General features: G+C 36.3%; 3 protein-coding genes across 3 annotated transcripts; 2 read left to right on the forward strand and 1 right to left on the reverse strand.

The window, feature by feature from the left end:
* The first annotated feature begins 6,477 nt into the window (after nucleotides 1-6,477).
* LOC147848414 (uncharacterized) lies at nucleotides 6,478-14,031 on the forward strand. The gene is made up of 18 exons (XM_087338427.1): nucleotides 6,478-6,514; nucleotides 6,990-7,374; nucleotides 8,067-8,171; nucleotides 8,256-8,322; nucleotides 8,405-8,592; nucleotides 9,253-9,492; nucleotides 9,573-9,656; nucleotides 9,738-9,785; nucleotides 10,162-10,226; nucleotides 10,324-10,372; nucleotides 10,450-10,684; nucleotides 10,862-10,977; nucleotides 11,485-11,565; nucleotides 11,643-11,717; nucleotides 12,102-12,247; nucleotides 12,336-12,486; nucleotides 13,293-13,526; nucleotides 13,606-14,031. Exons 2-17 carry the CDS (start codon nucleotides 7,003-7,005, stop codon nucleotides 13,506-13,508), a joined length of 2,238 nt encoding a protein of 745 aa, XP_087194553.1. The 5' UTR covers nucleotides 6,478-6,514; nucleotides 6,990-7,002; the 3' UTR covers nucleotides 13,509-13,526; nucleotides 13,606-14,031.
* Nucleotides 14,032-15,593: 1,562 nt separating this feature from the next.
* On the forward strand, nucleotides 15,594-17,474 carry LOC147848415 (pentatricopeptide repeat-containing protein At3g53360, mitochondrial-like). The gene is made up of 2 exons (XM_087338426.1): nucleotides 15,594-16,110; nucleotides 16,198-17,474. Exons 1-2 carry the CDS (start codon nucleotides 15,594-15,596, stop codon nucleotides 17,472-17,474), a joined length of 1,794 nt encoding a protein of 597 aa, XP_087194552.1.
* Nucleotides 17,475-21,000: 3,526 nt separating this feature from the next.
* LOC147848416 (uncharacterized) lies at nucleotides 21,001-24,267 on the reverse strand. Its single transcript, XM_087338430.1, has 5 exons — nucleotides 24,108-24,267; nucleotides 23,338-23,470; nucleotides 23,098-23,201; nucleotides 22,716-22,887; nucleotides 21,001-22,533 (listed from the first exon to the last, which is right to left on the reverse strand). Exons 1-5 carry the CDS (start codon nucleotides 24,164-24,166, stop codon nucleotides 21,496-21,498), a joined length of 1,506 nt encoding a protein of 501 aa, XP_087194556.1. The 5' UTR covers nucleotides 24,167-24,267; the 3' UTR covers nucleotides 21,001-21,495.
* Between the last annotated feature and the right edge of the window lie 1,547 nt (nucleotides 24,268-25,814).

Below are 25,814 nucleotides of genomic sequence, written 5' to 3' on the forward strand. Positions count from 1 at the left end.
AATGGAGGAGGATTAAAATCTACCTAATTCAATTGTTAATCAACTTGTAGTCATTACTTTATAGAAAGAGGCGGCTTGTTTATATAAGCACTTATTCAAGTGCACATAAGAGTTGGGAACAATATAACAATCACGAGACAGCTTGCAAGATATTTAACATATGCACTTCATCCAATATAAAAAAGACATATTCCATCTGTAAAGTCAAAGGTAGACTTTAGCACACACAAACACATCTTGAGGAATCTATAGATGAGTTTATTATCTCCACATGCTCCTTCGAGTTCAATAGCATCGTGCGATCATTTGTATGGCGAACTTGGATTTTCCCATTATGCTCCTCTTAGCGTTTCGGTATTCCCTCTCAAGTTTAACAAGCCAAGCCAAGTGTATACAAAGCATGTGCCCTTGAGAGCTACCCATCCTTGGGCATGAGCTACTTCTATGAAGCTCTATTGATTGGGGATGCCATGACCATCATGTGGAGGTTGCATATTGTTGTATCATGTAATATCATAGCCAAACAAGACCATTGGTTTGTTCTTGTGGCTTTAGCAATGTATTTGCTTACATGGCTTTTGTAAGGCTTTCTACACTCGGGTGTATTGAGGGTAAGAAGTAGCAAGAGGTTGGGCCTCTATGAAGGAGATCACATGATCATTTAGGAGTCATGCCCTTGATCAATAAAGCACCATGCTATTGTTTAGTGATGGGATAAATGAATTAGACACATCATTATACTCGAAGCCTCATAACATTACTTGATAACACACATAAAATAAGGAATGTAGAGAGGGAGAGAGAGACGCACGCACACAGGCACATGACAACAACACTATTTCCTTAGAAACTTTATAGATTACTCTTATCGCCCTAACAATTGAGCTTTTACAAAAAAGGTTTTTATGCAAAATTACAATTCAACATAAATATAAGGTACAAAGAAAAATGCATTTGGGAAATCTCTAAGGCTAATTTGCTAAATCCCAAAATGCTTTCATGTTGTATGTTATATGTATTGGACTTCTTCTTCTTAAATTTTACATATGATAATTGGAACTACATATCATTTACTAGATGTCTAATATAGGGATTGAAGTGTGCGCAAGTACTCGACAAAAGCTTAATTGCCTTTTTTATTGCATATAAAACTTTTAATGCTCTTTTAAACTATATGATAAGTTGTTTAATAAATGTATTTAATTAAAATTGAATTAATGAGGTCTCCAATTGTAAATAGTGATGATAGAAGTTGAATAATTGTATTTACTCGATGATAATTCTTCTCCTTTTCTTCTTTTTCCAAAAAAAGGATACTACATTAGTATTAAGAAACGCCCTAAGGCTATACATAAAATATGTATCTTCCGATAATGAGCCCTTTTTCTAAATTGTAATCGTCGACTTAAATAAACATGTCGGTGTAAAGTAGAACCACTCCACCTTATAAAAAATCCATCTATAAAATATACCTTTGTCCCAGATGGCATGAAACTCCAATCATTTCAACTTTGCCTAGTGCGTATTACCTTTTATGTTATCCAGTTAACCTTTGAGTTTATGCACAATCAAAATCGAAATCCTAGAAATTATGTGGGCATGTCTTTCAATCACATTGTACAATCACCCATAATATTGCTCCCCATGTATACACTGCTCGAGGATATATTGGTATTAACTGTGTTATGATTCTTTTCCATATTTCCATCACAAAGTCACAACTCCACAAACAATGCTTAGCAGTTTCTACCATGTCTGTACAAAAAGGGCACATATTGTTTGCTTTCCACTTTCACTAACCATTAATTGGTATACCTCTATGAACCAACAACCAACAAAAACAAACAATTTTCTTACTCATTTTCCTTCCCCACAACCATTTCCAAATTTGCGATGATACTTTGAATTGAACATAGTGATTACGTGATTATTTAGTGCATATACTTTTATTAATTAGCCCTTATTCCTTAATGCAATTAGAGATTCTTATAATTAAACATGCCTCAGAAAGCTCAATTATAATATTAACAAGTGCATTAATGGGCAAAGCTCCACCTGCGAATGATATAAGCTTCTAAATATTGTAATAGTTTGTGATTTTGCAATAACAAATGGTGAAGATGTTTTTTTATATAATATTTGGAATTTAATTCAGCATGTGGTCAAGATTTGCGTCTTCATGAGCTATTCAAAATTGGAATCATTAGAAAATCAATGAAATTTCAGACACAATAATAAAATTTGAGCTCTTCTTTTGAGGGTAGTGAATTGATCAAAACAATGAGGCTCGAACTTGAGAAGCATTTTGTGGAAGTTGCAAAGCCTTGCCATTTTGATTGTGTAGCCTTTAGTTAATTTGAAGCAAAGGATTTTGTCAAAGTCAATTATATCTTGTTTTTTCATAAATCGATCGACATCTCAGCTCACACTTGAGTCTTCTCTTGCTTCACATGTTAGCCCAAATCCCCCTAGAGAGCACAAACATTAAAATTGCTCCTTTTTTGGTGGTATTCGGCGAGATGATTGATGTGGACTTAACGAAGCAATTTTCATGGTTTGGGTAAGGATGAGTGATGATGGTGTGGAAGCCGAAGCATATTCTCATGAGAATATGAGGAATTTAAACTCATTTTATTGTCTTTGTGTAGGAATTTGGTGGTAATCGGCGAGATGGTTGATGTGGACTTCACAAAGCAAATTGTAGGTTTTTGATAAGGATGCGTGATGATGGTGTGGGGGCCGAAGCATAAGCTCAAGAGGAGAGGAGAAATTTGACTTAATGTGTTGTTGTATGACAGGAAGTTGGTGGTAATCGGCAAGATGGTTGATGTGGAAAGAGGAAGCATATTTGTTGAGTTGATAGTATAATGTATTGGATCGCCTTCAAAACTACAATAGACAGGAGTAGGTTGAAGAAGTATCGAAAGGTTCATAACTATGACATGCGAGGGCTTGTTTCTGAATATAAGTACTTTGGTTGTTGTCTATGGATATGATACCTTGCATTGTATCTAAGGAATAACTTACAATTAGTGGATTGTTTTCTCTATTTTGGATTTGTTTCCTCAACTAGTGTCTTTCACAATACGGGCTGGGGGGAAAAACTTTGTATGTTGTAGCTGTTATGACCCTTTTTATGCAACTAATAGAAGGATATTTGTTTTGGAAAAAAACAACATTAAAATTGTTCCTTTGACACGTGGAGAGGTGAGACTATAAAATTCGAAATTGAAAACTTTCACAAGAATTTGATCAAAGTATTAGACTCGAGACAATATTAAATCTAGACAATCCAAATTCATAGAATAATAATAGAATAATGGAGTATTTGTAAAATGAGATTGAATGTCGAGTTTTCCATAAAAGAGTCAAGAATATGTATGGTATTCACAACGTAACCCCAATCAAGTTCTCCATAACAAAATTGAAAATCCAAGAACTAATGAAAACCTTTTGTATAGATTGGAATTCCACCAATTAAATATACGTGACATGGATGAGAACTACATAAAACGTATCACACTATCATAAAAAATAAAAAAAACTCAATGAATTTAAAGTGCTTTAATTAGATCATCCATCTCTCAATGAACAAAATCCATAATTCAATTAAAATACTATGAATTACAAAAAATTCCAGCCAAAACTATCAATTAAAACTCCATAAAATGGATGAAATTGTCGCAATTTCTTTTATAATTTACCTCGAAATAATGAATACAATTAACCAAATTTCCTTAAAATAGATAAAAAATCATCTCCTATTAAACTCCCATAGAACAAATTAAAATATTTAAACAAAATTAATCAAAACTTCGTAAAATAACAAATCAAGTGAACATAAAACATCAATTAAAAAGGATTAGAACTCTATGAAAAATGAACCAAACTATCATAAAAAATCAAACATAAATGGATTAAAACTCCATAGAAAAGATATCAAACTATTTATAAAAATGGATTAACAGATAAAGCAAATTGTCATAAAAAAAGAATCAAACCCACAACGTTGTAGTTCGCTAATCCAATATGTTGGCTTTAGCTTCAACAACACTCATTTGTAGATTTCCTCTTATTTGGTTGGCCCATTTTAGGTAATATCTATCTAATTGAAAACTTTGGGTATCAATGCCACGACATTCAACTCAAGTCAAATTTAGCTTCAACCAAATCGCGGTCAACGACCAAGGTCTTCTTTATTAAGACTTGGGGTTAGTATCACAAAACCAGTAAAAGAAAGTTTTTAAATAATCCATCTAAAAAGAAAATGAAGCAAATTGTGAACCCAAAATCAACGACAATGGATTAAAAAAACCCAAAACAAATTGTAACAATAAGGTCAATCTAGACGAATTAAAGAAATTCGTGAGAGAAAACGAAACAAATTGCAAGAAAAGATCAATCGAGGTGGATTAAAAAATCCATGCCACCCTCTAGAAAAAACAAAATTATGATTGATCATGAAATGGGTTTTAAAACATTGAATAAAAACGGAGAAATGGATTGAACGGTCAGAGGAGATGAATTGGAAGAACCCCATTCAACACGATCAAAACAAAAATTTTGATACGCACACTAGAGAGAGAGAGAGAGAGAGAGAGAGAGGTAAATGGTTTTTCACAAAGAAGATTAATGGCCTTTCGAACAACAAGATCAACATTTCATATTTGGAGAGGTTATACCTTTATATGGGATAAGTTGCAATATTTACCATCATTGTATGAGCCAAATCTTGATTTAGATGGGGGATCTCAAAAGCTTGATTGGATGTTTGTTGGAAATAAGACATCAACTATGATTTCAACTAATGATGTTTATCACATATTGATTGACAAACACAAGTGGATGGAAGAAAGGGTTTTAAAGATATGGGGTTTTCATAAGCCCATTACTTGGTGGTTTCATGTGATTAAGGCAAGTTGGTGTTCTCAATTGATGCTACAAGCTAACAATCGGCAACGGTTCGGTTCGGTTCGAGGGGGTCCAAACCAAACCGGTTTGGAACCGAACCATTTAAAATTTTTGAAACCTGAACCAAACCAAACTGTGAAACCGAACTGTTTAAATTTTTTCAAACCATTAAACCGTAAAAACTGCAGTTTCGGTTTTCAACATATGTCAAATTTTTAATTTTTTAAAATTTATAATATTTCATTTTTTAGAATTTTTAAAATGTTCCTAAAATGTGAGAATAAGGTGTAAAATGAAAAGATTGTTTTAAAACAAATTTAAAAAATTTTATTAAAATTTTATTAATAAAAATTAAAAACCGTTAAACTGTTTAAACCACGGTTTTTGACTATTGAAACCAAACCAAACTGTTTTAATAAATCTAAACTTGAACCGAATCGTTGCCGATTGTTACTACGAGCTAAGGTATTCATTTGGAGAGTTATGGTTGGAGTGTTGTCATTGGGGGCTGCATTAATCAAAGGAAACATTGCTAATGGAATGCGTTTCTTTCTTTTTGTGGAATTGGAATATAGTAGGCATCAATTTCTTTCATGCATGATGGCTACGATGGTTTGGTGATGTATCAATTTAGTGTAGATGTCTCTAACTGGAGTAAGACTATCTTCCTTTATTTGGGTTTTTGCATGTATGACGAGCAATGAAATGTTGCCTCATTTCTAAATTATATTTTGAGTTCTCGAGGTATTGGGGGCTATGGTTCATTTGGAATATGTGGAATGCCTTAACGTTTGATTTGTAACTTGGGGTGAGAAACTATGTTGTAAAGTTAAATGAAATTCTTTTGTGGCAATTGACAGTGCTAAAGAAGTAATGAAATCTCATCAACAAGGAGAAAGAACGATGCAAAGTCACATATAATCATATTTGCAATTTTAATTAGTGTGTAGGGTAGCATCGGGTTTTTAGTTGTAGTAGTATTTAGATCCCTATCAGGGTTCTATACTTAGTTGTAAGTTAGTCATGGTGCTATTTTTTTCTTTCATAATGAAAGCAATTCTTTATAAAGAAAATGTGAGGCTAGATGGATGTAGCTCAGTTGGTAAAGTTGCCCAATGGAGACTAGGACATAATGGGTTCAACCCCAACATTCCATAGGGCCATCTAGTAAATCAAGAAGAAAAAGAAAGAAAGATATATTAACGTATTCTAAGGCCAAAATTTGGCCCATGAGACAATTGGTACTACAATAAAATAGGGTGTCTACCCAAGACATATCTATGGAGTAATGGAGATGTCAGAAAATTGGGTTTTGAAAACCCAAGACATAATGCTAGCAGTGTAACAACTTACCATTAGGGTAATAAAAAGAGAGAGACAATAAGTCAGATAGATGTAGCTAAATTGGTATAGTAATTCATTGGAGATCAAGGGGTCATGGGTTCAACCCCTAGTGATCAAAGAAATAATCGTGTAGAAATTTTAGGTATTTGAAGAAAATACCCCTCCTCTCCATCTCCATCTGTTTGTGTGTGTGTATGTCTCTCTCATCCTTGAGGTTTTAGGCGTTTGCAGGAAATACCCCTCCCAACACAGTTCTTAGGTCAAAAACCAAACCCAAACCCGCAGAGCGTATGTCTCTCCTTCCGAGGCTCCCCATGGAACCTTCGAAGCTCCACGACTTCAACGACCTCGACTACACTGGAGATCAAGAGGTCATGGGTTCAACCCCGACGTGCCACATGGAAAGGAAATACATGGTATACAAAGAGAGAAAGGCATACATAATTCTTCATGTAAAGACTGTGCCTAGCGATGAAAGAAAAAATTGTGTGGGAATTTTAGGTATTTGCAAGAAATACCCTTCTCTCTCTCTCTCTCTCTCTTTCTCTTTATCTCTCGGCCATAACAATTCTCAAGAGGTTTTAGGTATTTGCAGGAAATACCCCTCCATCTCCATCTCCATCTCCATCTCCATCTGTCTGTCTGTCTGTCTCATCCCTGAGGGTTTTAGGCGTCTGCAGGAAATACCCCTCCCAACGCACAGTCCTTAGGTCAAAAACCAAACACACACAGAGCGTCTGTCTCTCCATGGAACCTTCGAAGCCCCGCGACTTCAACGACCTCGACTACTGGCAGACCTTCTTCAAAGCCAGAAAAGGCAACGCCTTCGAATGGTATGGAGACTTCTCGGACTTCGCATCCCTTCTCTCACGCGAGTGTGGATTAGACGTATCGGCCTCTCCTCCTCCTTCTTCTTCTTCGATATCTGGAAATCGTTCTTTGAGCATTCTAATTCCTGGATGTGGGAACTCGGAACTTTCTTCGAGCCTTTATGATGCTGGTCTCGAGAACATTGTTAACATAGACTTCTCCAAGGATGTCATTGTGGAGATGATGAAGAAACACCTTCGCCGTCGGCCTCACATGAAGTGGAGAGTTATGGATATGACTGCGATGCAGGTAAGCAAAATCGTGGTGATCGAAAATTTCTTTTCTTTCCCCTGCTTTTGACGCATAATGAATTTATTGAAAGAGGTTGTTTATTAGTTTGCATGAAAATCAGTTTTTTTTGCTCTGCATATCACAAATTTACGTAAATAATTAGTTATGTTGTCACGTGCAAAACTTGTATAAGGAACAAATTTTCTCTTTTCTGCACATTATAATTTATGAGTATGCATTTAAGTAACACATTTTCTTTTGAAGCTTATAAATCTGCATAATAATCAGGGTTTGTCGTTCGCAACAATATATGTACATAAGAATCAGTTCGTCTTCTTCATTTGTGCATATTATGATTTTGCATGAACATCAGTGGGCATAAGAATCAGATGTTCTGTTTCCCTAACTGAAGATGCAGACAATCTAAGGGTTATCAGAACGGAAAGTGTTCATAAGTTTTTCTTTCTCTCTTATTGCATACAATGAATTCCTCTCTTATTGCATATAATCAATTTGCACATTATGAATTTGCATAAGAATCACACAGACTTTCACACAATGAAAGTGCATAAGAACCAGGCAAAATGATCTTGGAGTGAAGATAAATGAAATAGACATAAAATGGGCTTAATAATGGAACTTTGACAAGTAGGATAATAGGAGTTGTGTGAGGCTAGTTAAAGACACATGCTGCACTCAATTGTATGTAGTTTCCAGATGCCTCCTTCGACATTGTTATTGATAAAGGTGGCTTAGATGCCCTTCTTGGAGACCCAGGTCAAGAGCAAATCCAAGCTACACGGTTTCTGTCAGAGGTAGAAACAACAATATCTCTATTGTCTCTTTGCAATGACCCTAAATATTTGCGCACGAGTTTCTCATCATATTCACACATGCAGGTTCAACGGATACTTGTTCAAAAAGGCAAATATATTTGCATAACTTTGGCACAATCTCACGTGATTGGTATTTCTAATCAAAAGCCTCATTTCTTCTATAGCTCTCCGATTAATTTATTGCTCTTATTTTTTGGACTGATATCTGGTAGAGCTGCTGCTTACAATCTTAAGGCATGGATGGTCTGTGAATATCCATCGGGTTCCACAATCATCCACAACGCCTGGATTCAAACTAAAACCATTTTTAGTTGTGGCTACGCGAGATACATCTACTTCTTACTCTTTGGTCTCAATGTCATTTGATCCAGCGAAAGACTTTGCTGATTATGAGGAACAGGTGAAAAATATGAATACTAGTTGTGTTGAAGCTTGTTATTTAAGAGTGATAAATTATAAGCGGAAGCATATAAACATTCTTTTGATTATGACAATCAATGAAAGAAGAATCTAGTGTAAGCTCCAGCCTTCAATGATTATATAAGAGTTTTACCACGCTAGTTTGAAACCAATGCCCTGTGTTGTTTATTGTCAGTATGCCAATTAATTAGGCATTTAGTATAAGCTCCTGGCTGCAATGATTGTATAAGCGTTTTACCACGAGCTTAGTTTGAAATAAATATCTCATGTTTATTGTCAGTCTACCTACTGTGCATGCAAAATATGGGATTGATTTAAAAGGGAGGTCTGGCTGAGGGTCTAAAGGGTTCAATCTAGCAGATTTGAGATTCTTAAAATTATCTGACTATATTTTGAAATAAACTCTTTAGTTTACCGATGATCATTCAATTATGATTGAATATTTTATTGTAGCTTTTTTGGGCGTCTTTTTTTTGCCTTAAATTTCTTTTAGAGTACATGCGAGATACTAGAAATATATATCTTTGTCATTCTGAAACATAAAGCAAATGGAATCATGAATGGATGATTCTTATTCGCAAAAAAATAATCGATTTATATTATTGTCGTTTACTTAAGCATACACATGCTTGAATTTCAGATGCCTTCTCTCCAAACGGTAGTGCAGAAGGAGAATTTGATTCGAAAACTAATCATAGATGCAAATGCAGACGAGGCTGCATTGACAACTTCATTTGATGCTATTGTTCCTGGCCGTAGGGTGATTAAAATATTAATAGGAAAGAATGCATCAAGTTCAAGCTACTCAGCAGTGGTTCTAGATGCACCAGAAGATTACAAAAATTTCCAATATAAATGTGCTGTATTTTTGGTACCGAAGGTAAATGCTTTTGGATATCCTTGATTAATTTTGCATGGTAACTGTGGGGTTTTGTGTTTATTGATGTTGTTCATATGCAGGGAAGGAGACATGAATGGCTTTTTTCTTCTACAGAAGGACAATGGCAAGTTGTAGAAAGTGCCAAAACCAATCGGCTCATCATGGTGAGGTGCATTCAATTCAAGTACATATGTCATATATCTGACAGTCTTTTTTCTGAGCAAAATCTCTTCGTATTTTTGCAGGTTTTTCTCGATACTGATTTCTTTTCTGGAAGTATGGAAATAATTCAGGTAATGACTAGAATTTGACTGTACCAGTTTTAGTTTTAGATTCTTTGAAATAAGTACTTTAAAAATTTAAAAGTTACCAACGTCACCGGAAATTTATGTATGAACATATAATATGAGATTACAATCAGCAGTATTTTTGTGCCTCATGAATAATTTCTATGACATTCTTATTGTCATTGGACAGACGTCCGACTGATACTAAAGCATGCATACTGTACTGTTGTCCATTGAACTTCTGGATTCTGTGTAAACTTCCGTTTTGAAATGTAATATGGTTTTATAAAAGATTATGTGCTTTGAAGTGATCTGCTATGGTTTATTGTTAAACAAATACCAGTTTTTTATTCCTAAATCTTTCCTTTGGGCATTTCCCTAGAATGATCTTTCACCATTGGTACAAGACCTACTACCGGTTGATTGCAAGGCTGGTGTAAGTGTACCGTGAGTATATATAACATTTACATCAATTACGTTTTTTTCCCTTTTCTCAGTTGGATATATTATTCCATTTTCTTGTTTTCGTTGGCTGTTATATTAGGTACTTGATGTGCAGTGATGGAGTTCTGAAGAGAGCCATTTTAGAGGAGGTAAAATATGTGTACTCTTATGAGTTTCAGAATATGCTTTGGTATAATATCCTCTGATTGCAGAGGTGTTGATGCAGGTAGAGTCTTCTTTGACAGGTCCAATCCTCGTTGAAAATATTTCTCTAGCTGATGAGGACACAGAAGGCCAATGTAAATATTACCGTCGACTTGCTTTCCGCCGGAACCCAAATATGATACAGTCAGAGGCTTTGCTTATAAAAGTCCCATCCAAAACCCACCAGACAATCAAAGCTGGTAGCAATAAAAAAAAGTCAATAAAAAATACAAGTAACGACACAGATGAACTCTCAGGTTAGATTTTATTGAAGCTCAGAGCCAGTAACCTTAATTTATGGTGTTTTGGTTATTGGTTTCTAGGAGTGATACCTTATTACTATTGAGGGGAAGAAAACATCTTTATTGTCTTGTGTAGCATAGCTTTCTGACTTTGGAGTGCTTGGTGATTGACTGTATGTTATATATATACAGGTGAAGATTTCCTAATAGACCATAGCTTTTTGGCAAGCCCCTACCATGCTGTAATGATAGCTGGACTATCATTGATTGCATCAAATCTGGAGAGCCAGATTTTAGAACATCAACCGGTATTTAAAGATGCATATCCAAGCTGTCCACTGTCTTAAATACAATTTTTTTGGTTCTCAACTTGTGAAAAATGTTTGATTTTTAAGGTTATTGTCTTATTTTTGTAATCAATAATGTTAATTGCTTTAGTTTCTGGAATTTATTGAAATGATAATAATATACTATTCCTGTTTCATTAAGCTATATATTCTTGATGTGCTTATGTGTGCATTGAGTCCTTGTGGTCATTCGAAGCAAAATTGGGCAGTTACAGTGTATAGATGATATTTAAACTATTACTCACTCTATCACTGTCTTAATAATTTGATTCTTATTCATTTAGATATTTGCCCTCATTTCAGTTTTCTATGCATATGATTATACATGCATTGAGATATATATCCTTGTATTTCTTGACTTGTGGATGTTTCTCTAGCTGGTTTGGTCTTTGGATGTTCTTGACTTTTATTCATTTCTGTCAGCAGTGTGCTTATTTTCTCGTCTTGACTAATATCAATATTCTATAGGTACGGGCGGTAATTATTGGACTTGGGGCAGGGCTTCTTCCCATGTTCTTACACAAACACATGCCTTTCCAGAAGATTGAGGTAAGTTGTCTTTGCATGGCTATGATTACTTGCCTTTATGAGATTCAAAAGCTCACTGTTTTTCAAGGTACAAGTAGGTCATGGAGCTAGATCCAGTGGTTGGTGGGCTGGCAAAACGTCATTTTGGCTTTATTGAAGATGAACGCATGAAAGTGAGTTCGCTAATCGTTTTCTTGTTTCTACTTTTGTCTAAAGGATAAATCATACATATTGTGGACTACCATTTTGTGTGCTTAAAATATTGTTTTAGAAGCGAATTCAGTAATTCTTGCTGAACTATGAATAGATATGACCTTGTTTGCTGTTAGAATTTGCTATATTTAAATCTGATACTTTGAAAATATAGCCTCAATATGCTCAATTAAAGGAAAGTTAGGCTTGCTGTAATGCAGCATGCAGTGACATTCTTGATTTGATACTCATTGGGGTTTTCTTAGTGTTATGATAGCTTAATTGAACTCAAGGCCACTATAGGCAGTTCCGTCTTGCTTTTATTTAGCTTGACATTAATGTTTGATGATCTTTTTCTACTGCAGCTTTATATAGGCGATGGGCTGACAATTGTAAATAGAAGCTCCCAAAAAAGTAATGGCATTTCCCAGCCCCTCACTAATGATCAAATAGAGGACATGGACACTCCAATTCATGTGATCATTATTGACGCGGATTCGGATGATCAAAGGTAACTGTCGAAACACATCAATTGCACAAGTATGCTGATTTTTGTGGACATATATTTCAACCTGATGGTTGAAATTATTTATTCTTAGCTCTGGTATGAGTTGTCCTCCTGCTGCATTTTTGGAGGAGTCCTTTCTATATGCTGCAAGGGACAGGCTTGATGAAGGTGGAATGCTGGTGGTTAACATTGTTGCTAGAGCAAAAGCTCCCCATATTACTGTGCCACAAAAACTATTGAAGGTTCTCTTTCTCTCTCTCTCTCTCTCTCTCCCCCCCTCTACATGACAAGGCCCCATCTCATATATTGCAATCTGTATCCCATGGATGTTAAAAATACATCTATCTCTCTAACTACATGTTAACGTGAACTACTGAGACCATCATGTCATTACTTTTGACTGATAATAGCTCCCACCTCTTACTGTAAACACTGAGTGAGCATGAACAAAATGAAAGTATACTAATATTTGATATAAATGCATCAGTAAGTCATGTCTGGCAGGGAATGCCATCCCACTATGCATGAATCATGATAATCTTTTTAGGACTTCACAAATATGCTTTAACCAGTTGGCTCATTTACATTCATCACATGTAGAAACTAGATGTAATGCTTATCTTTTTGCTACTGATGATGAAATCAGAGTGGTGTATCCTTTAATTGGGAATCCTCGTTGTTCCTCTACTTCTTGCTACTTTTGATTCATTTTTTTTAACAGGAATTTGGTTGTTTCTCATTGTCTATTTTTTTCATTCAATTTCTTTGGGATCTTCTGTCGTTTAATATGTTTTCCAAAGATAGTTCTTCTTATCCTTTTCCAATCCCTTCTGAAATAAACAAAAAACAAGTTTGTAATGTTTAAGAAGCAAACTAGCTGTTGAGCAGCACAATGTGCAAGCCCAGTAAAGGTGATTTCTGCCTTATGTTCTCTTTGAGTTGGACTAGGTTGCTAGAAAGCATCGTGTATTGAGATATTTTTGTATAAAAATTTGTTGGTATTATCATGAATGTAAAATTTGTTAAATCTTCTTGGATTTTGTTGAAGGTATTTGCCGAAGTTTACTCTCTGGAGGTTGAAGATGATGTGAATCGAGTTCTTTTTGCCTTACCTCACTCAAGTGGCATTGATGATAAAGATGATATCTTAAGACTGGCGTCAAAATTAAAGGACCTAGCCATGAGTTTTGCACCATGGGATAATGGTCCAAATATTCATGAGCTTGCAGAAAGATTGAAGCGATGTTCGATCCCCATGTTATAAACTATTCTTTATTTACAGGTTTGGCTTCTAGTCTTTCCGAAGAAAATCTAAGATGGCTTTGTAGATGGACTAAATAGTGAAATGGTTTGCAATGCAGAGGCAGTGACTCATTAGAGGGTCGCAAATTAGGGATATCAGGACCCTGGTGGAGAACCATAAAGGATTTATATGCACGTGTACATCAATTGCAGAACATTGCTTTTGATTTGCAATGCAGAGGTTCACAAATTAGGCATTTAGGAAGCCTGTGAAGAACCATACAGAATATATATGTGAAGGCCATAGCTTTTGAGGCAGTAGTAATTCAATAGGCATAGATGGAGCGTGGTGGAGAAGAACTACAATTGGCGAGAGGTAGCTTTTGATTTGTAAAAAGATAGGATTTTGGAAGAATGCTTGATCGTGTACCAGCTACGATTTTCCCTCAACTGATCTATCGTAGCTCCGGCTATGGCAATTTATAGTTGCCTATCTTTTTCTTTGTTGAGTAATTTTCAATTTGGAATCCACTTGGATTTTGGAATTCACAAAAATGGCATTTTCTACAACATTATGCAAATTTATAAAAATGTGTTATGTTTGTACATTTGTTATGTTATAGAGATGGGCGGTCAAGGTAAACTTTGTCGTTCCAATAAGACTGACGTGTTTCACAAATACATGTCCCATGAAATTGTAGGTTGCAAGTCAAACCTTAAACTTGTGAATCATCACTACCTATTATCTTGAAATGAGATTAAGAATTTATTAAAAAGAAGAGTAAACCATTAGAAAGAGAATGGAAAATAATTAGTGTGAAGGACAATGAAAAAAGAGGAGGAACTAAAGAATTGGTAATAAAATTCAAGATGTTAATATTTTCAAGATATAGATGATATGTATTTCATCCATAACTCTCACTCAACTTCAGACGAACCTTGTGAATGCATCCGGTGTTGCAGAACTAGGATAATGTATAACATGAGCCACATAACATCCAAGAATATGATTTGACATGTTAACTAAGTTTTTTACACCTCCACATCCGAGTTCAAATCCCACCATATGTATATGCATTACTGTACTAGAAGCCAATGTAGAATGGAGGGATAAATGCATGACCTTGTCGCATCGATGAAACACCTAAAAACAACAAACATAATTGTAGGCCTTAGTGGCAACATATAGCCTTCATCTTGCCATATAAACTCACACTATTAATCTTGTACACTGATTCCAAAGCAAACCCAAAAGACTATGTCAAACTAGAATTCTAATGCATAATTGGAAAAACATACATAACTGCATGGAAATGATTAAAATATCGCCTCATCAAAGTTCAATATCAATGCATTTTTTCACTAACCATGGTGTCTCTTCCGATTCAACAATTGAAAGGTTTATCTCAACAAAGAAAAGAATGAAATCCTACATCCTATTTACTCCAAATATTTCTATTGGAACATAAACATTCTGATATTATTTTTGGGCCACCCCTAAAGAACAAGGCCACAAGACGACATAGACATGGCTTCCCATGTCTCTCACTATCCAGAAGACTTGTGGCCATTTTTTAAAGCCACCACTAAGTTACATTATACATAACACATTTTCTCCAGCAATGTATCAAGCCTCCTTCTATAGGATCAGGCTCCAATCCTCCATGGTGATGTCCTCCGAAACTAAGACGTAATGCAAAACATTAGAAGGGTGTATAGAGAGAGAGAAGAGAGAGAAAGAGAGAGCTCAAATGGATGTAGTTCAGTTGGTAAGGTTGCCCAATGGAGACCAAGGGTGGTCATGGGTTCAACCCCCTACATTCCACAATGGCATCTTGTGAATTAAGAGATATGTATGGAGTATATAATAGAGAGGTGAGTAAAATTGGGTTTCCAACCCAAGACATATGTAACAACTTACCAATAGAGTAAGCTAATTACGATAAAAAAAAGATAGAGAGAGTCTTGAGAGAGCACCTGCCTGGGCAAAGCTCTCTTTGTGGAGGAGCAAAAGAGACATAATGCTATCAATGTAGACCCATGGCCATAGAGAGAGAGAGAGAGAGAGAGAGAGAGAGAGAGAGAGAGAGAGTGTACCAAGGTCCTCATGGGTAGTATGTGTAGAAAAGCTTCTTTAGAAACATCCCAAGAGAAGAAGAAGAAGAAGAAGCATATAGATATTGTGGCCACCCTAAAACTCTGTGCCAAGCAGAGAGATGTGGTCAGAGGTATCTCTGTACATGCTTATATCCTCAACAGAGGTTTGCTCCATGAAGATATTTACCTTGGTAGTGCCTTGATAAGCCTGTACATAAGATGTGGTATGCCTCATGATGCTCAAGATGTTTTCGATAGTCTTCCATGCCATGATCTTGCCACTTGGAATGCTCTCATTGGTGGATATGCCCGGCTTGGCCATGGCGAATCTGCATTGAATTGTTACGAACGTTTGCGACAAAATGAAGAGAAATTCTCTCCCAATGAAGTCACCCTTCTTTGCGTGTTGAATGCATGCGGTGGGATAGGAGCTTTGTATAAGGGTCAAGAAGTGCATGGTGAGATCTGTAGACGCGGATTTCTTCGTACAAATGCTTTGCTTGGTAGTGCATTGGTGGACATGTATGGTAAATGTGGCATGCTTTCACTAACCAATGAAGTGTTTGATCAGATTTCTGATCGAAATGTGGTCACTTGGAATGCATTGATTACAGGGTATGCCCAACATGGTCATGATGAGAAAGCAATCATGTGCTTTCAACAAATGAAACAAGAGGGATTCTTCCCTAGTGACGTAACATTTGTTTGTATATTGAAAGCATGTGGAAACATGGGATCAGATAATACAGGTAAAGAAATACATGCTGAGATTTCTAAACGAGGGTTGTTGAAGACAAATATTGTAGTAGGTACTTCAATGGTGGATATGTATGCCAAGTGTGGAATCTTGGTAAAAGCTCAAGAAATATTTGATGCACTTGTGGTAAGGGATGTGACCTCATGGAATGTATTGATTTCTGGATATGCCCAACATTGCTATCATGAAGAAGCATTGAGCCTCTTTGAAGAGATGAAAAAGCAAGGTTTCTCTCCAGATGCAGTGACAACCATTAGCATTTTGAAATCATGTGGCAAACTACAAGCATATCAGAAAGGAAAAGATATACATAGTGAGATTATGAAAGATGGATCAGTAGGCATGAATGTTTTGGTTGGTGTAGCTCTGGTGGACATGTATGTGAAAAGTGGTGAATTACATCTAGCAAAGGGTGTGTTTGACGAGATCAAAAACCATAATGCAGTCTCCTGGAACACAATGGTGGGAGGATATGTCAAACAAGGACATGGAGAGGAAGCATTGGTATGTTTTAAGCAAATGCTTCATGAGGCTCTCTCTCCTGATCAGGTCACATGTATATGCACTTTGAGAGCATGTGGAAGCATAGGAGCACTTGATAAGGGAAAAGAAATACACATTCTTATTCTTGTTGAAGGACTTCTTAAACGAGAGCCCCTTGTTGGTATTGCATTATTGGATATGTATGCAAAATGTGGGGAATATGCAAAAGCACACAAAGTGTTTGATCAACTTGATGTCCGAAATGTGGTCGCTTGGAATGCATTGATGGCAGGATATGCACAATTTGGCAAAGATTCCATTGTTCTTAAACTATTAAATAGAATGGTAGGTGAAGATATAGAACCAAACACAATTACTTTCATTATTGTGTTGAATGCATGTAGCAATTCTGGCCTTGTAGATAAGGGTGAAATGGTCTATGATGCAATGCATAGAGATTATGGTATTATACCCAGTAAGGAACAATATACATGTATGGTTGATCTTTTTGGTCGGGCAGGCCAGTTGGGAAAGGCAATTCAAGTAATCCAAATGATGCCATCTCTTGATTATCTCCCAATGTGGACTTCACTATTAGATGCATGTCGAAAATGGGGAGATATCCCACTAGGGCAATTTGCCTTTGAGTAACGGGGATGTATCTTTGCATGCATAACATGCATAGAATTGATACTACCATGCCCGAGAATGTAAATAACATTGACACTTTTGAGACTAAAACATGTGGCATTAAAATAAGTACCAATATGAAGCCCTTTCAAAGTCGCAAAGATAAGTGCAAATTTACCACTGCCTCGTCATCTGACATGATTCAAACTATTAGAACTTCAAACCTCATTCAACAAACAAAACCAAAACAATTGATGTCAACAAAAACCTAGAGATTTTCTCATGCAGTTGGTCCTTGTAAATGTAATACCAAAACAATGGGAAGATTTCTACACTTTTAGTCACGCAGATAAGTGGAATCCACTTGGATTTTGGAACACATATCAAGTTGGTGAATTGCAGTTCACATAACTGGCATTTCCTTAATGGATTTTATGTGTGTCTACAAATTGGGTGAGTGTAAGGAGATGTGAAGCAAGAAAACAATTGCATTAATGGAGATGGGCACTCGATAGTGAATATTTGAAGATATTTTTCAATGTCCATTGAAAAACAATATCTTCCCAATAAAAACTCCTTTCAGATAATAATATTGAATGAACACCTTTGCTATTGACCACTGATGTGATTTAATAGATTGTTGGATATACCTGACACTGGTACAATGATGCTAACAGATGATGCAAATGATTTGCCAAGTATATATGATCCAGTTTGACAAAATATGATCCCATGCAAAGGATAATTAAGGCTATTAGCCACTGTTGGTCTTGCAATGTCCATTGATAATTAAGGCTGTTAGCCACTTCTGGGCTTGGTGGAGGGGTTCAGCTGTTGTTTTATGGCAATTGATTCCCTCATTATAGGAGGATATATGCGCATGATAATGTATGAGATCTATCATGTTGAAATCAACATGACCTGACCTTAAAAAACAAGCAAAATATGTTTATGAATCCTTTGCACAAGAAATCTGATCAAACACTTCATTAGTTAGCCACATTGACCATACATGTCCACCAATGCACAACCAAGCAAAGCATTTGTACGAAGAAATCCATGTTACAGATCTCACCATGCACTTGGCCCTTATACAAAGCTCCTATCCCACCTTTTGCGTTCAACACGCAAAGAAGGGTGACTTGGTTAGGAGAGAGATTCTCTTCGCTTTGTCGCAAATGTTCGTAACAATTCAATGCAGATTCGCCATGGCCAAGCCGGGCATATCCACTGATTAGAGCATTCCAAGTGGCAAGATCATGGCATGGGAGACTATCGAAAACATTTTGAGCATCATGAGGCATACCATATCTTATGTGCAGGCTAATCAAGGCACTACATTTAGGGTTTGCCTTACGGCTTTGCAAGGAGTGCGGGTCGGTATACCGCTCGAATACGAAGCGTGTCCACTCTTGATAGCAATGGGACCCCCCGAACCCATTACTATCGCAGATGTAACTAGGACTTCCTGGGATGTCACCCATCCCAATATTGTTTTGGCTCAAGCATGCTTAACTTGCAATGCTTGAAGCATCCAAACAACACGTAGTTGTATGCTCGCCTGAGTTTTCTATGCCAACAACACGTAGATGCACTTCTAACGTGTTGCATTATGTCTTTGTTTCGGAGGACATCACCATGGAGGATTGGAGCCTGATACTATAGAAGGAGGTTTGATACATTGTTGGAGAAAATGTGTTATGTATAATGTAACCTAGTGGTCGCTTTAAAAAATGACTGCAAGTCTTGTGGATAGTGAGAGACATGGGAAGCTATGTCTATGTCACCTTGTGGCCTTGTTCTTTAGGGGTGGCCCAGAAATAATACTAGAACATTGATGTTCTAATAGGAATGACAAATATTTGTACTAAATAGGATGCAGGATTTAATTCTTGTTGGGTATGATGTTCGATGCATATGTGGAAGTATGTTGGGACTTGTCGTTTATGTGCTCAACAAACAACACAGAAAGTATGGCAGGAGAATAGATAGAAGCATAGACACAATTTTTAGCTTTAATGGAAGCTTTCGTTATTTCTCTGTTCTCTCTCACTTACAGACTCAAGATGCAAGAAGGAACATTATTACAACATTAGGTTAGGGCTTATATACTCATGCCCTAACTATTAGACGTGTTCACACTAGTAAGGATACAAAGTGGAAGTAGTCGGCCTTTTATGTGTGAACACTATTAGAAGCTTTTCTTTGTTGAGACAACCTTTCAATTGTTGAATCGGAAGAGATGCATTGATATTGAACTTTGATGTGAGTTTAATAATGTCAGTTTATATGGCAAGATGAAGGCTATATGTTGCCACTAGCCCCTACAATTATGTTTGATGTTTTCAGGTGTTTCATTAAGGTCACAAGGTCATGCATTTATCCTTTCCATTCTACATTGGCTTCTAGTAAAGTAATGCATATATACAATGGGATTTGAGCTCCGATGTGGTGATGTAAAAAACTTAGCTAACATGTCAAATCATATTCTTGGATGTTATGTGGCTCGTATATTACATCCTAGCTTTGCAACACTGGATGCATTCACAAGGTTCGTCTGAAGTTGAGCGAGAGTCATGGATGAAATACATATCATCTCTATCTTGAATACATTAATATCTTGAATTTTATTATCAATTCCTTAGTTCCTCCTCTTTTTATTGTCCTTCACACTAATTATTTTCCATTCTCTTCATAATGGTTTCCTCTTCTTTTTAATAAACTCTTAATCTCATTTCAAGCTAATATGTAGTCATGATTCACAAGTTTAAGGTTTGACTTGCAACCTACAATTTCATGGGATATGTATTTGTGAAACATGTCAATCTTATTGGAATGACAAAGTTTAACTTGACAACCAATCTCTATTAGCTATACAAAATGTACAAACATAAGACATTTTTATAATTTTGCATAATCTTGTAGAAAATACCAATTTATTGTTTTTTCATAGCTTGCTATTGTGAAATACACATAAAGGGGATCCGAACTAGATTGTGTTGCTTCTTACTTCCTGCTTAATTTATAGTTGATACAAAGATAACCATTTGGGTTGGTTTGGCTACCCAGTAATGCATGCATACATTCTTGCTAAAAAGGTCGCACAAAGGAACAAAGGTACACTACAATATGAAGCCTTGCGCTTGATAAAAAGGTGGCACAAAGGTACACCACACTATAATAAAAACAAATGTAGCATTTATTCAGAAACCAACAACATAAACCCATATAGTATCATAGAATGATTATATTTTCACACATATATAATGATATATTGGTGAACATCATCATGTTTATTGTCATTACTCCAATCCTTTGTACCCTCCCAACATATTCAAACCATTCTTTCCATGTAACCTCTCCTATATTCTTGCAACAATGGCCACAAACATCAATTAAATTACAACTTTAAGAGCAATTGGCTTTGATCTTTTTCACCTTAGAAAACCCTCTTTCACGTGCAAGCAATGATATGGACAAAAAAAAATGGTGCATTTTGTAGTCATGTCAAAATTACACACTTGTTGACAATTTGTATGCAAGTCTCTTTAGTAAAAATTATATGTCATAGATTTGTAATCAAATAGTTATTTGTGAGAATATTACATGTTTGGGGCACTTTACTCCCCTCTGATGCATACAAAAATAGTTGTGCAATAGACACTCTGAAGTGGCTTCATGTAGAGATCTACTAGCATGTACATATACACATATACACTCTAGGTATCAAACATCTCAATTCTAAGCGTACAGTTACAATGAAGTTACCCTAATAGTATCTACAACTTGAGTTTACGTTTATGAAATATGATCGATTGTAACTATAAAGAACTCGTGCAGCTAACAACAAAACTTCATGGCTTAATGACTTACATTGACTCATAAACAAGGGTGGCAACCATTTCAAAACTTACTAGAAGGAATGAACTCATGCTACTAACATCTTATGTGGCTTATTAACTTGGATTGATCCCAAAAACTATTGGCATCAAGGACTAGGATTGATCCCAGAAACTAATGGCATCAAGGACTATTTAACATATTAGAATGAGGATTCCTTTTGGAGGGTTCTACGATTTGATAACTCAGCTACTCGCGCAACTACATGCTCATAATCAGGGGGAATGCTCCAAGGTTTTTTCATATGAAAGTCGTCAAAAGTGCTTGAAGAGGATCGGGGAATATGATTCTTCTTGTCGTTTTCCGTGGTCGTCTTGGCTAAGAGAGGCATAGATGACACCCTAGGGAATGGTGGAGGTGAGCGGCTCGGGGCACATGGCAATGGTGGTGGTGGGCGGCGAGGTGGCATGGATGACAATGAGGGTGATGGACTACTACTATTCGTGTCATAATTTCCAATATTATATGCTCTCGCCATGGTCGAGTATTCATCTGAATATTGTTGTAAATGTTGTACACTACATGAAGCACGGGGAGTGGTCGAGTAGTCATCTGAATGACGATGTTGGCATTGATATGCAAGATATTTCGTTTCATTATCTCCTAAGAAGTACCCATCATCACTAGTATAATTCACTTCTCCCCATCTATCACCCTCATGATCATCATTAGCATGTTGATCACCAGATTGCCCATGTCCTCGGATATCTCTATATTGCTTTATATATTGATCATTATTGGTATTTAATGCTGCTTCATATTCATCAGCTTTCATTTTCCACTTTTGGGATCTAGGGTGTATTCCTCTCATCTTGGATCGGGAACCATAAGTACATGAATGTCGGCCATACGATGAATTCATATCATAAAGCCTTGCATTGGCACTATAATCAGATGCCGACATATTTAGCTCTTCATCTAGAACCAATGCCATATCGTTTGCTTCGAAAGGTTCTGCATCGATTAGTTCATGAGTGCTACCATATGCTTCCAACTCTAATTTCGGTGTTATGACAAGTTTTCCCTCATTCACTTCATTGGCTTTAGTACCACTTTTGCTCAAAAGGCTGAGCAATTCTTTTTGTATCCTATCTTTCATATCACTCTGTTTCAATACATATTCCTTCAATTCTTCCTTGAAATTCTCAGGTGGCCCTTTTGTTGATAAGAAGTCCAGTATCTATATAAGATGAAACAGTAGAAAAAAGAAGAAGATTTTAAGTCAGAACACAAGTTTCCAAGGTTTAGGATGTAATGGCATAAATAAAACAGTTAGGGTATTGCAAAAACGATGAATCCAAGATCTCAAAAGAAATAATGTGTTGATGTTCCTTCAAATATTGATGATGATTAATGACATACCGATCGGTTGACATGAGATGTATCCTTGAGCTCTTGTGCAAAGTTAACAAAATCAGCGCCATACTTTGTTGCGAAAATTTCTCGCAATTCTTGCAACTCGGGAAGATCTGCACAACATGATGCCACAAAGCACAAACCCGCTACAGGTTCTTCCAAATCCATCGGGCATTCTCTGCAATTAATTGCATCAAAAGACTGAGATTAAACATCCCAAAGCTAATATTATATGGAAAGACCAATTTTTAATATAAAAACTTGAATCCCACCAACAGATCAAGATGAAACTCAGGGACAACCATTCTGTATAAATGCATTAAATTTTGATTTTATAAAATTTAAAGACACAATAACCTTCTATTATTAAGGCTTAGAGCTTATATACCTTTGTCCAGCAATGTTGCTCAGATTTATTCTGACTTTATTACAGTATTCTTGGATTTTGATGTACACAGAGAGCAGGCACAGCTCCTTCCACAGATGTTCAAGCTGTATTAATAAACACCGAATAATAGTATGAGAAACAAGTAAGAAATTATATATACATACTCTCATACATGCATATACCCATATATAATATATATCTAAATATGATATATTTTAGATTTAAGCATAAATTGCATACCCAAATTTGTGCTTTTTGGTTTTTTCCTCTTTTCATAAGCTGTGCTGCATCACCACGAAGGTGCTGAAGCTGAACTTCTCGCTTGCAACGCAGAATTTGTATTCTTTCCAGAGTGGTCTCCAACAGCTTTTTGCTGAAAGATGAGAAGAGTAATTGACATTAATTAAAAAAAACGGAGCTGATAGGAAATGAATTGAAATTGAAGTTAACCCACTAAAAAACTGGTGGGCAAGAGGAAAGAAAATTGTCAAAGAAGATGTGAAAAAAATATTGATAAAAGGATGGGCTCAAATCGAAGCAAACCCATTACAAGCAATGGTGAGATGAACAAATCCATCAAGAGACAGGCGGGTAAAAGATTGGATACATGAAAAAATGATGTGAAAATTAAAGTTGACTCACTATAAGATATGGAGATTGAGGAGAATCCATCAAGGAATAGTTGAGAAAAATATTGAAACCATGAGAAAGAGAGTTGAAAATTATAGCTATGCAAATATGAAATTAATCCATCAACGAAAATGCAAGAAATTTTTTTTATTGAAAAAAGGCCAACCCATGAATTGAAATTGAAGCTAATCCATTACAAGATATAAAGAGATGACAGAGCCCCATCAAGCGATAGATGAGAAAAGTAATAAGCGTTATGACAAAAGGAAGGAACAAAATTTAAAAATAAAAAAAAAACAGTTGGAAAAAATAAGCTAATGCAGAGATGAAAAGAAAACCGATTTGAAGAAGAGAAGTAAAACGCGAGAATTTGAGCTTACCATTTTGATTTCTGGAAGGTTCGCACCACACCCAAAACAGAGAGCACGCAGAGGATCATCTGTGGGACTCAGAAACAGGAGCTGAAGCGTTCAGAATCCGATGCTTTCTTCGGCAAAACGAAAAAAAAGAAATCGAACAACCTTATATGCAGCTAACTGTTCTTTTCCTTGCAGTTGCAACACCTTTACATACAATGGCTTTCACAAAATTCTCTTTTATACCCTCTTCAAGACTGAGAGACAAAAGCTCACTTCTCTCTGCAAACCACTTTCACATACATACATACATACATACATGTATATATATAGACTCTAGAGAGAGAGAGAGAGATAGAGAGAATACCCCCTCTCTTTCTCTTTCTCTCTCTCTCTCTCTCTCTCTCTCTCTCACACACACACACACACACACACACACACACACACACATACATACACACACACACATACATACACACACACACATACATACACACACACACATACACACATACATACACATACACACATACACATACAAACACAAAGAAGAAGAAGAAGAATGAAGAAAAGAAGAAAGGTTCTGTTGCCGAGGTTTCACATTGTTTATTGCTTTTTCGCTCCCAGGCAACTACCAGTGACCTAAAAGAAAGCATCTTTCCAGATACGTCCCTCCCTCGGAGCGTGCCTTTCCTTCGATCACACTCCTCGCAGCTTCCTCCTTCCTCTAGCTAGTCCTCACATCCCTTTTCCGAGACCACACTCATCCTCAACATACGTGTCCATCCATCTCTCTCTCTCTCTCTCTCTCTCTCTCATATCAATTTTTTTATAGCTTTTTCTTCATGTGGGGGGGATCTCCCTTATATCTGCCGACTCCTTTTTTCCCTCTTGCCCTTTGCTTGCTCGTACGCTTCCTCACAACACCTGTGACCTCACCTTGTCGATACTTGTATGTTGACTTATAATGCAGAAAGGGCACGTGCACTCAGAATGTTTTAACACCTAGACCTCGGTGGCATCATCATGACTACATACATATATTACAAGCCAGATCCAAAATTTTCGACCGATGGTAGGCAATGAAAAGTCATTTTTGGGTGAAATTGCTTTCATTTTACGCATGATATGAATGCCAGTTGGTTTTGAAAGTTTCTACGAAATTTCATCCATGCTTCTTCAAACCACCTCTCATGCATGCGTCAGATATTTAAAGCATTGTGCCATCTGATGACGCAATGGCATCCTCTTTCCACCAATTTCCCAACGTCATGTTTTCTTGTTTCTTTTTTACCGTTCCATGGTGTACCCCTAGAAGAATATAACTTTCCAACAAATGCAATGACTGGTTTTTGCATCTGGCATCCACCAATCTAGCGCCACCGATCAATGAAGATGGTGATCAAGGAAAAGTGGCCTCTTTTAAGGCCTAGGTTTTGTATATTATTTTATTGGTCCATTAAAAAGCATGTTGTTTGTCCTTATATATTCGTAAGGCTAAAGATACAATGATGTCGCTTTCTTTATTCATGTTTTTCTAATTGGTTCCAATGAACATATGTATACCACAAACGTATACTTCCCTTGCAATGTGTTCATGCGTCATCTTTCCACTAATAATCATTAATGGTGCAAAGGAGATCCTTTGGATATCTAAATCTTGGAGTGAAAATGTCTTCCAAGAGAGGCAAATTATGTTTGAGCCTTCTTTCAAATGGTTTGGTTTCTGTT

This window comes from Azolla caroliniana, unplaced genomic scaffold (assembly GCF_043228905.1).
Source record: "Azolla caroliniana isolate FFs.n. ecotype wild unplaced genomic scaffold, voAzoCaro1.0.p SCAF_358, whole genome shotgun sequence".
Lineage (NCBI taxonomy): Eukaryota > Viridiplantae > Streptophyta > Polypodiopsida > Salviniales > Salviniaceae > Azolla > Azolla caroliniana.